Source organism: Typopeltis vanoorti, chromosome 18, assembly GCF_054136105.1.
Source record: "Typopeltis vanoorti isolate ZY-2024b chromosome 18, IOZ_Tvanoo_1.0, whole genome shotgun sequence".
NCBI lineage: Eukaryota > Metazoa > Arthropoda > Arachnida > Uropygi > Thelyphonidae > Typopeltis > Typopeltis vanoorti.
This window is the reverse complement of record NC_143566.1, coordinates 51,781,922-51,793,882: the sequence shown is the minus strand read 5'-3', so window position 1 is coordinate 51,793,882 and position 11,961 is coordinate 51,781,922. Positions and strand designations below refer to the sequence as shown.

The window sequence follows — 11,961 nt, the reverse complement described above, 5'->3', positions numbered from 1 at the left end:
AATAATTCAAGCCTCAATATTTCTCATAACCAGTCTTTTAAACAATGATTTCCTTATCCATTCTCCAGTGGAATGAGGGGGAAACCTAGTGAACTGCAATCCAAATCTTGTAATTTCTCATAAAAAAGAGCATTTCGCTTTATCTTGGATAATACTCATATCTCTAGTATAGGTATCTGTATTCGAGATGTAAGTCAGTAGTCAATGAAGACAGGAAATGAAATGACCTCAACAAGAAGAACAGCCACATGCATGGGGAGACAATGCTCTTCTTCATGGTGATGCCTGTTATTAATGCTGACAGGTGGATAGGGCACTGTGCCAAAATCTATGCAAGATCATACTATCGGTTCTGTTACAGTTACCCAGGTTCTGTAGAACCTGTGCTACTCAGGAACAGTTGCAATCTCTGATTTAAAGTGGAATTTTTGAGTAGCCTGGCTTTTTTCCATCTGATGAAGTGGTCTAATTTTGGGCTGTCCATTCCAAATGTATGTTTTGTTCATTTTTTGAACAGACAAAACAGTAGCCTGTCCCATCTGTTCAAAATACTGAGTTCACACTGACAAGGGATGCTGTGGGCACCTGGGAAGGAGAGAGAGAGGGTCCTAGTGATTCTTGATTTTTTTCAGAAAGGTAAATACTTCGTTTAGAGATTTGTATACTGTTCGGATTCTGTATTGTTTCAGAAGGGAGCTCAGTTTATTTGTTGTTCACACTGGCCTACATCAAAGGCAAAGCTATATTGTATGTAAAATCTGGTTTGGGAGGGGGGATTTCTTTTTTTTTTTTTTTTTTTTTTTTTGAGGAGTTTGGCAAGGGTTCGCTTTTGGTATCCATTTTGTTGGAATGATGCAAGGACAGTCTGCTGTTCCAGGTGCAGTGCTGGTCCTGAGAATGAAATTTGCACTGCCCTGGAGGCTAAAGTTTTGAAAATTCCAAGTTTCTGGACAGGATGGTGATGTGAAGTAGCATGTAGGTATCTGCCTGCATGTATGTATATGGGCTTATAGTAAACACTGAACACATGAGGGCCCTATCTGCTCGCCTTGTAACTAAAGTATCCAAGGCTAGAGCTGCTTCTTTTCTTTTTCCATAGGGAAATTTAAAATGAAATAAATATATATTAACTGGCCACCATCTACATCCAAAGAGAGAACTACAATTTCTGGATATAGACAAAGGTGGCCATATGCTGATTCCTAGAATCATCCAAAAAATCCTAAAAAGACCTTTAAGGATAATTATAGAAATCAGCATATGGTCTAGAGTAGTATTTCTCAAACTTTTCTAGCTGTGGCCTACTTGGACAAAGTATATATTCAGTGGCCCATTATCTCCACTTTTTATTGATTTGAGTCATATTTTATTACCAGAAGTGAGCATTGTATGCAAAATTGTGTTTGTGTGTGTGAGTAGTTGGCATAACATGCACAACCTAAAATTTTTCAAAATTTTAAGTCAGAGGAAAATTAGGATTTCTTGGCACATTTCTCAGCATACAATGGTGGTGCGGTGCAGTACATGATTTTACGTACCACAAAACACTTGCCTGCTGAGATATACAACATGTGACAAAATATTATCATAATGAAATTAAATTATGTAAAAGAACTTTTTTAATGAATAGGATTTTTAATATATTGTTTCTAAACTGTATCTGAAAATTTACAAACTAAGATAAAAAAAAAATTATTTACTAGTAATATTCTCTTGCAGCCCATTAGCAAAGCCATAAGGTCCACTTGTGGGTCATGAGAAACACTGGTTTAGAAAACAAGTCTTCTAATTTACATAATGGATGTGAAAAAACTCCCAAATATTTAAATGACTGTCATTCTCTGCAAAAATAAAAAAAAAATAATTTGCTGTAAGCAGTGACTTAAAACAGATCATTCATCTGCCTACCAGAATTCCTGACAATCCTCTTCACTCACCCAACACTCTGGATCTCTTCTTAACTGGTGACTGCTCCTCTTGGTAATTCAGATTATAATCTCATCTCTGGCAGAATGTCCTTCCTTCAGCTATTTACAACTGTGTGTACTCTGGCATTACAATAATGCCAAGTGGGAGGATTTATATGACTTATTCCTACTTTCCATGGTTCAGATTACTTTTTTATTTTCTTCTGATCTAAATACCTGTTGTGGTCTTGTCACAGAAATAATCCATGTTGGAATGGAAGCTTTCATCCCTCACCCTGTTCAAATTTCCCAATCCATATCTAAGCCATGGTTCTCCAAGAAGTGTGCCAGGGCTTGATATCAAAGTAAGCTATCTTCACAGTCGTCCACAACACTTGTAAAACCATCATTCAAAGGGCAAGGTCTCAATTCAGCAAGGATAAATGTACAAAATACATTTTGTACTTGTTGGTAATTGTGTCTTCTGGTCCCTTGCCAAAGTGTTGGGTGCAACTTTTGTCCATCTGTTTTACTTCCTCTATCTCACCCTAATAGTAGCATTGTATCATCACCCAAAGATAAGGCTGATGTCCTGGCTTCATTATTCTCTTCTAACTCTTCCAAAGATGACCATGGAAAATGCCACTTGTGATCTACCAGAAAGACATCAAAAGAATCTTGAATAATTTCGATACTACAAAGGCAAGCTGGTCCTGATGGAATCTCACTTATTGTGCTTAATAGATATTCACCTGAACTAACACTTGTTCTTTATCATCTATACACTAAACTATACTCAGCTAGCATCTACCACAAAGCATGGAAGAAAGCCCATTCAGCCAGTTCGCTAAAAACATGATAAATATCTACCATCAAATTATTGACCTATTGCTTTCACCTCAATTTTGTCCCAAAGTAATGGAGAACGTTATGAATAGTAAACTTTTTCAATACTTGTAGAACTGCCATCTAATTAGTGATCACCAGTATGGATTTTGCCAACCTAGATCTACAGATCTCCTACATCATGCACCTCTGGACCCATTCTATAGAAAAGTTTGGAGAAACCGGTGCCATTGCTATTGACATCTCCAAAGCTTTTGGTAGAATCTGGTATCAAGGGCTTTTCAATAAATTACCATCATATGAACTGCCTTCATTGTAATGTAGATGTTCTCTCTTCAGACTTTCCTGTTAATGCTGGTGTCCCTCAGAGCTCTGTCATGTCACCCACACTTTTCCTGATTTATATAAATGACCTACTCTCATTAATTGCAAACTATTCATAGTTTTGCTGAAGATAGCACTCTCCACTCGTCCTACTCATAGGACAAGCCTTGCAGCGCTCAAACAATGGGAGTTCAAGATCATCTGTAATAAGTGTCCTGAACACTATATCCACAGTATCCTTGATTGGGGACAAAAACAATCTAGTCAACTTTAATGCTTCCAAAACATAGTTTTGCTTCTTTTCTCATGAAAAAGACCTCAGATCTTTTCCACTTACTTTTAATAATGCTCAGCTCAACAGTCAAGACCAAATCTCTCTCTCTCTCTCTCGTTCTGACTGTTACTTCAAACCTTATTTAGTATAATCATATCGCCTCTATGAAATCATCAGCTTCCAAAAAAAACTTGACATCCTTTTCTGCTCAAGACGATACATTTCTTCTTAACAGTTACTTACTATAAATCCTAAATCTAGCCCATCATAGAATAGCGTTCTCATATTTGGGATGGTACACCTAAACCTCCCTAAAAATTCTTGATGCTGTTCAGAAAAGGACAGTTGATTAATGACAAATTTCTTACAGACTTTAACTTTCTTCAGCCACTTTCCCATAGATCAGTTTCTGGCATGTATTTTCTACAGATATTTCCATGGCTACTGTTCAGCAGAACTAGCATCCATTATGCCTTCCATTTTTGACATACCTATGGGAACTCAAGCAACATCTGCTCAGTATCCCTTTACAGTCAAACTGCATACTCACTGAACCTGATAATCCCAATCATCTTTCATTCTGTCCCCCTGCCAGCCTGGTTGGCCAAGTAGATAGCACACTGGCTCTCCAATCAACAGGTAATGGGTTCGAGTCCCACTGTGGACATGGGTGTTTGTGCTCTGGGCAGGCTTGTATAGCTCCTTGTGTTTATAAAGGTTTGTCTTAAAAAAAAAAAAAAAAAACCTCTGCTCCTGATCCCTACCCACACACTGTTTATTTGCTACAGGCCTTTCTGCATTTCATGTATGGGAATAACATATAGAAACAAGTTTTACAGGGAGATTACGATTTAGGTGATATACAGTTAGCAGTGTTTCAGATGACTGAAATGTAACATCTGACATTATAGAAGATCTAGTAAATAACACATTAATTATGTGACAAATGATAACATACTGAGTTTAGTAGGTTGTAATAGAGATAGTTAAGCCAAATAGTTTTGCACATATGCTAGTGATTTCTTCTGGGTTAGGAAGAACAAAAAAAATACAATAAGCATAAACATGAACCCTTACATAACTAAAACTGATCATGCAGGAACTGTTAAGTAAAAAAACAAACACATGGAACATGGAAGCTGGCATGGGTCAGTCATTGTTCAGTAGGTATGCATGATAGTTGGCAAAAAAGTTAACATTTGACATATGGAAAGCTCTAATAAGCAACTTTCAAATATCACATAAAATCAATCCTTATTTTCTGTTGAGGGTGCCTTGTGAGTGGAGCTCTTATCCCATATTGTGGTGAGTGTGGGAGAGTGGAAAGCTAGGCCTGAGTTGTCTTCTCTGTTGTTATTAACATCTCCAATATGCTATTTTTGTCTAATTTCCAAACTTTGAGATGTTTGCCCTGTGTAAGCAAGGCCACAAGAACATGGAATATTGTAAACTCCAGAATGTTTTGTTGAAAGGGTTGTGGTCCTTGGTGAAAGTAACAGAGCATATATAGTGACAATGGGTTTGAAAGCCACTCTTATGTTATGAGATAGGTGAATTTGAGAGATAGTTTGCCAATATAAGGGATGGAAACCGAAGCTCTGTAGCAAATGTCAGAGATCTGTTCTGGAGAAGGAGTAGAGAATAGTATTCTCTATACCATTTTCTTAGAATATCCAATGCTCACCAATAGTTGGAGAAGATAATGTAATTCTGATTTTAGTGTTTCTTCATCTCCTGTAATAGAGATCACTCTTTTTTTTCAGCATATGTATAATACCTAATTTTTGTGATATATGGTACAATGAAGAGAAATTTAGGTAACGACCTGTATGAGTGGGCTTATGGTATAGACTAAGAGAGGCCTCTGTTTTTTTTTTTTTTTTTCAAAACACATCTAGGAAAGGTCATTTTCAAGTTCTAAAGTGAATTTAATTTTATGGTGGATGGACTTAATAGATGAAAGAAAATCATGCAACTCAGCCACACTGTATTTCCATATTCTAAATATGCTATCTTTGTTCACAGATGTTCCTGTAGATAAAGTTATGGCACTTGTAGATGATCTATTCCCTTTTGACACGTCTCAACTCAAATTACTGCCAATAGAATGGGAAAATCTACAAACTATCTGGCTTTACAATGGGAAACTCTCTCTTCATCTAGGAAGATCTGTGAACAAAGATATTGTATCTTTGTTCACAGATATCTTTATTGACTAGCTAGAATATCCGTTGATAAGATAGAATTTTTTTGTAGTTTTTCTACAAAGTGTTGCAAGTTTTTGATGAAGGCATCCGTGTGTATGATGTGCTCCTTTAGAAAATTAGCCAGATGTTTTAATAACAAATAAGTAAGAAAGCTAATACCATCTATGATAGGCCAAAGAGGAATATCAGTCTCGTGTACCCTGGGCATTCCATATAATCGTGGAGTTAAGGGGTGCATAGATTTTAATCTATTTTTAAGATCTGTAGACCATGTAGTCTTGTTGCATAAAAGGTTATTGGTTTCTTCATGGTTTGTCTAAGTAGGGTCATAATCTAATGGCGTATAACTATAGGTATCAGAGAGTAAAAATGAAATTTGAACATATAATCAATTATATTCATGATAACAGTTGAATTGCCTTTATCAGCCTTAATTACTATATCTTTGTTCTTCTTTAAAGTTGAAAGAGCTTTTTTTTCCCTAAGGAATTGATGTTCTTTTTAGGAGGATGAGAAGAAGAGAGAAAGATTGCAGAATTCAATTTAATGTCATTTGCACCAAGTTGAGGTAGAAAGTAAAGGGCCTTTTCTAAGTTGCAAATAATATCTATTTTAGGAATGTGCTCTGGCATGACAGCAAAAATTGAATCCTTTCTTTAAAATGCTAACTTCTGCTGAGATGTCAGGTTATGATTAGAATTGATAAATAATACTTTCCCAACAGGTAGGCTAACTCTCGAGATGAAACTTTTCTTGTACATAGTGTTAAATTTTTTGATTTGTCTCTGTTTTTAGAGGTTAGAAAAATGTTATTATAATTTTAATAAATATATTATTATTATTGTGGCAAAACAAGTTGGTTTAATTATCTATATTATGACCCATTAAACCCAGTGTTAGTTATCATTTGTTACATTCATTTTTTGGTTCAAAAAATCTACAGAACTTATCAACACAGGGAAGAAAGATATTCCATAGAAAGCTAGTAATGTTTACTTAATTATTCAGCATCATCACAGAATTGCTGTACACCCCCTGGAGGGCACACATGAAAAAATAATTATTATGCAAAGAACACTCTTTTTTTTAGAAAAAAACTTATTCATTTTCTGAAAAAACAAAATGGTCTTTCAGCAGAGAGGACTATTGCTTATGCTTGCTGTAAAGCAATGAACATCAGTATTCTAGCATGCTGAAGATTGGTAACATTTTTTGTGTTCACTGATTTCCAGATTATTCCCTGATTTCCTTTAAGACAAAATACTGCCTTCTGAAGTGAATTAATGTTCAATAAACACTTATACAATAAATTTTTATTTATCATTATATTCATAAAGATTAGTAAATGTTAATCGTTACCATTTATACCATTTAAAAAACACATGAAAGGTGGAATTGAAAACTATGTGTACACATGCACACAAAAAGATGTTAGGCAGTGCCTTTATGAATGCTTTTTTTTTTTTTTTTTTTTTTTTTTACAGTTCTTGTTTGAAATATTTACTGCCAATTATCAGTTGGCTAATGAATTTAGCTTTGTGCCATTTCTTGTAAATGGAAGAGCAAGAGTGCAGCATTTCCAATCACAGGAATGTGCTCAACTGGAGAAACTAATGGGTCAACCCAATTAGCAAAGCATCTAAATGCTTTTGGTGGTGACTGAGTATTTTTACTGCACCATGTTCTGCAGTGATAGGTGTCTATTGAAAGCTGTTGTTAATCTTTACCTCCATAATTAAAGCATTTTACACATAAAATAATTTAAAAAAAGATGCAACAAAAGTAACAGGCATGATAAATTTGTTATTCACTTTTAATATATGTGTTTTTGTGTATGTATATACAGAGCTCATATGCTTACTCACTTGCCATAGGCAAGTGGATTTTGTTAGCTGGAGAGTAGCTGCAGACTGAATAGAATAAAATATTTTTTTAAAAATTTAACAACAAGAAAAATATATATAACTTCTTAAACCACAGTATTCACTTAATGGAACTCCTTTTGACTTATTAGGACATATCATTTAAAAAAAAAATGGATAGGTGAAGGGGGAAGGAGTTCTTGGGTGACTGAAGTTTTGCATAAGATGCGCACGCACGCATGCACGCACAATTTGAAAAGAACTTGTCAAGTGCTTCTCTATCTGAAACATTACGATAGTGATTTGTATTAAAGAGAAAATATGACAGATATAATCATTAATATAAAAGCTGGTCAACAATTGGGCTACAGACATATAACAACATTCTAAAATTGGTCGAAGACCTTAAAGAAGAGTCTCTGAAACCAACAATTTACATACACATTTCATTCTTGACAATCTTGGAACAATTTCTGTAAAAATGCAATCACTTATGAACACTGGTATAAAATCTAGTTTAAACGTGGGTGAAATGCATACTAAACTATTATTCTTGACTTGCATTCATTGGCTATGCAGTTTCTAAAATAGCACAGAAAAGGAGTACCCGTTGAAGAGCAGTGGTTGGCATATTTATGTATATAGATATATGCGTTTATATGTATGTATGAACACACATGTAAGTATGTATGTATATAGGGCTTTTTTTTTTGTCATCACAGCAAGCACAGTTTCATTTCTTACATAGACAACTATGGTATGTTTCTATTCCTTATTTTCTGGAAAGTACTTAGAGTTATAATTTTATTTTTAACAATGCTCATTCTGAACTTGACACATCCTTTGTTGATGAAATAATGCAAATGTGAAATAAGGAATAAACATGTTATCTTTCACAGTGACTTCTTATCTGCTGCCAGGTGGCCATTACCATCCATTACATGTTTGTCATAGCCATTTGGAATTCCATTCAAACTATTGAAGCAAAGTCCATTAACAGCAGCACTACTACATGCAGCCAACTTCCTATAGTTTGTAAAAAAATGAGATGAACTTCCATTGCAAGTAGCACCTTTCTTTTCTGGCATATGTGATGTTTGATAAGATTTCTTGTAAAATTCCATGAAAAGGAACAAGAAAAGGACGGCATGAAATCCAATCCACCACATGAATAGACGAGGATAATTGCAGTCAATAAATATCAGTTGAAATGAATGGGTGAATATCATGATAAACTGTATCTAGAATAAGAAAAAAAAAAGATATTAATACTATATTATAAAACTGTGTGTACTGTTCTCATTGTTAATAAATTACTATAATTCATTTTACAAAGCTGCACAGTAGTATAAAAGCTCTTACTCATTGATGGATAAACCACTACATTTCACTTATGATTTACAAATGTATTGCTTATTTTTACCTTATTATATTATACTAGTCCAATCTGGGAAATTCCATAGGAATACATGATATGTTATATTATTATTATTACATGACACCTCCAAGAAGTCCAAAGACTTACTGAAGGAGAGCACCTACTCTACAATTCTCCATCTCCACCACCACTCCATCCATCAACTACAAACTACTACTACCATCATCACCTACACCAAAACCATTTACTGTCTACCACCACTAGTATTTTTTGTCTGTAAATTGCATGTTTTCTCAAGGCTGATTTGTTTGTATGTGGGTTGAAAAACCTGAGTTTCCATATGAGATCAGCTAACTCACCTTTAATTGAAAAAAACCAATATAAAGATTACTCTCGTCATGATGACAATCGAACTTAGGCCTTTTCAAATTGAAGGGTGCAAATGTACCGTCATTCTTCCAAATGCACTATGGAGGTGCTAAAAACTATTTAAAGGTGGGAATGGGAACAAAATTTTGATCTAAGTTACAACTGAACGTCCTGAAAACTCAACCTAACAAGCAGGCATGGGTGTAGCCATTACTATGTCACTGTTTGGTCTCTATGGATGAATACAAATTCCAGAACTTCAGGCTCATCCAGTGTTTTCTGAAGAAAAGGAAACATACTTTGGAAAACATTCTGGTAATGCGTTCCATTCACTGACAATTCTCCATGTAAAAAATCTGCTCCTCACACCCTTCCTCACCACACTCTTACATAACTTCCTGGGGTGACCTCTGGTTTTTCCCCTCTCACCTTCTACTCTTTATAATCTCATCTGGATTAATCTGATAAAATCCTCTCATTAACTTAAATGTCTCTATCATATCACCTATTTTCTTCTAATCCACTAAAGTCTGCAATCCACATTTCTTCAACCTCTCTCCATAGCCAGAATTCCAAATTCCTGATATTGTCTTAGTCACTCGTCTCTGGACCCTTTCCAATGTTTCCACACATCACACTGAAAATACAGGTGACCAGATTTGAGTACAATAGTACAAGTGTGGTCTGACCAGTGCTTTATACAGTGGCACAACCATTTCCTTACCCCCCTGCATATTAGAGTGCTACTTATCATAGCAGCACTACAATGTGCAGCCTTTGCAACACTAGCAATATGCCATCTAAACTTCAGTCTGCTGTCAACCATCACTCCCAAATTCGAATCTCATCACTTCCTGCAGTACAGCATCGTCGATTATAGTACATAGCCTTATATTTCTGCACTCCAAAATGCAACACCTTGCACTTATTAATATTAAAACTACAACTCTACTCCTTTGTCCAAGTAACAAAAGTCTATTCAAATCTTGCTGAAGGAAATTAACATCAACAGTGCTACTTATAATTCTCCCCAACTTTGCATCATCAGCAAACAACTGAAGATCCCCATTCAGTCCCATGATATATCATTTACATACAAACTAAACAGCAGGGATCCAAGAACAGAATCCTGAGGCACGGCACCAGTTACCCTCCTTTTTTGAGACACTGCCCCATCATACACAACCTGCTGGTATTGTTTAGAGTGCCAATCTCTGATTCATCTAACCAATATCTATCTATCTCCATCTTCTGCAGCTTGTACATTAACTTATCATGTGGTAATCTATCAAACACTTTTGCAAAGTCCAAGAATATCACTGTATATGATTCTCTCTTATCTAACACACTCATTACCCTATCATGAAATGCAATAAATTGCTAAAACAGAAGCTTCCATTTACAAATCCATGCTGATCATCATAAAGAATGCTATGTCCATCAATCCAATCCTGTATTCTACCTCCTTAACAATCTCTCCAACACCTTGACCACAATTGCAGTCATACAGACTAGTTTATTATTGGAAATTTCTGTCCTAGAACCATTTTTTAAAAAAGGAACCGTCATTTATCAAGACTACTTTCATCTCTAATGGTTATAGTGCAGAAGTAGTTGATAAAATAAATAATAATTATGGCCTTCATTCTAATTCTCCTGGAGAAGTTTCTAATATTTCAAATCTATGTGTTAAAGGACAATAAAATTGCAAGACTTGTTCACCAGACTGACCTACAAGTTTCTTCCTATCCAGTTTGAAAACTAAATTCCTTCCTAGCCTCTCTCAAAGATAAACCTGGAGTTTAAGGAATCCCTTGTTCATGCAGCCTTTGGTATTATGGGAAGATGAGTTGTTCCACTCAGATTCTTCTAAAAGAAGATCAAGTATATTTTACTTCAAGAGTGTGATAGGTCTGGTTTAGCTAGCCATGCCTCATCCACTATGCATAGAATTCATTGGAACAAAACTAAAGTCCTACACAAAAGTTTCTTTCTGAAAAGATTATATAAAAATAGTTGTAAAACCAACATTCATAGTCCAAACTTCAATAAAAAGGATTGCCTTGAGCTTTCTCAATTTTTGGAAGTCATCCTAAGCAACATTCCTCATTCTTGTGTTTCTTAAGCTTGTAATTATTTATTTGTTTGAATTCTAATAGTTGTAGATGAAGTTATCCTCTTGCAGTTGATAGCATATGTTGTCACATGCTTGCAATTTAAGTGTTGATCTTATTGTGTTTGTCTCTTTGCAACTGTACTAACAAAGGCTAAGAAATCAAGCCGAGAATTCTGCAAACTTAAATTATTTTTTCCTAATGTGTCATTTTGTTACTCTATAAATTTATCATCATTATTCTTTAATAACATCCTCAGTTAACCAATCAGCAAATCAATTCCCAAACTCAGTTGGATAATTCATGCATTAATGTATTATTATATAATTGTAGATTCAAGAGTTTTGGATTTGATCATAGCATCAGAAGAGCTGATTATAACTGAGATGGCATTTTTGCCCTCAAGAATGACCATGTATTTTTGATCTGGAAGATGAAAAAACATGCATAGATAGGTATGGTAAGGAAGGCAAAACTGAATATGAGAAGAGATTGGCCCTGAGATCCAAAGAAACTCCTAAGGATTTTTTTAGCTCTGTGGCCAGTAGGAGGAGAAATGGTTGTGGAAGAATGACATTGTTGGATAAAAATAGGAATAGAATGACTGATGAAAAGGACATAGTGGAGTTGTTCAATGAACAATTTATTGGGAAATTTTATCCTGGAGAAGTAGGTTTTAA

At 35.1% G+C, this 11,961-nt stretch overlaps 1 protein-coding gene across 1 annotated transcript in view; it reads right to left on the bottom strand.

The window, feature by feature from the left end:
- Positions 1 to 7,353: 7,353 nt before the first annotated feature.
- LOC150096667 (very long chain fatty acid elongase AAEL008004-like) overlaps positions 7,354 to 11,961 on the bottom strand; it is a 135,022-nt gene continuing 130,414 nt past the window's right edge. The window contains exon 7 of the mRNA XM_090407819.1: positions 7,354 to 8,661. Coding sequence (XP_090263945.1) covers positions 8,314 to 8,661 — 348 coding nt within the window. The 3' untranslated portion in view covers positions 7,354 to 8,313. The remainder of the gene's footprint in view (positions 8,662 to 11,961) is intronic.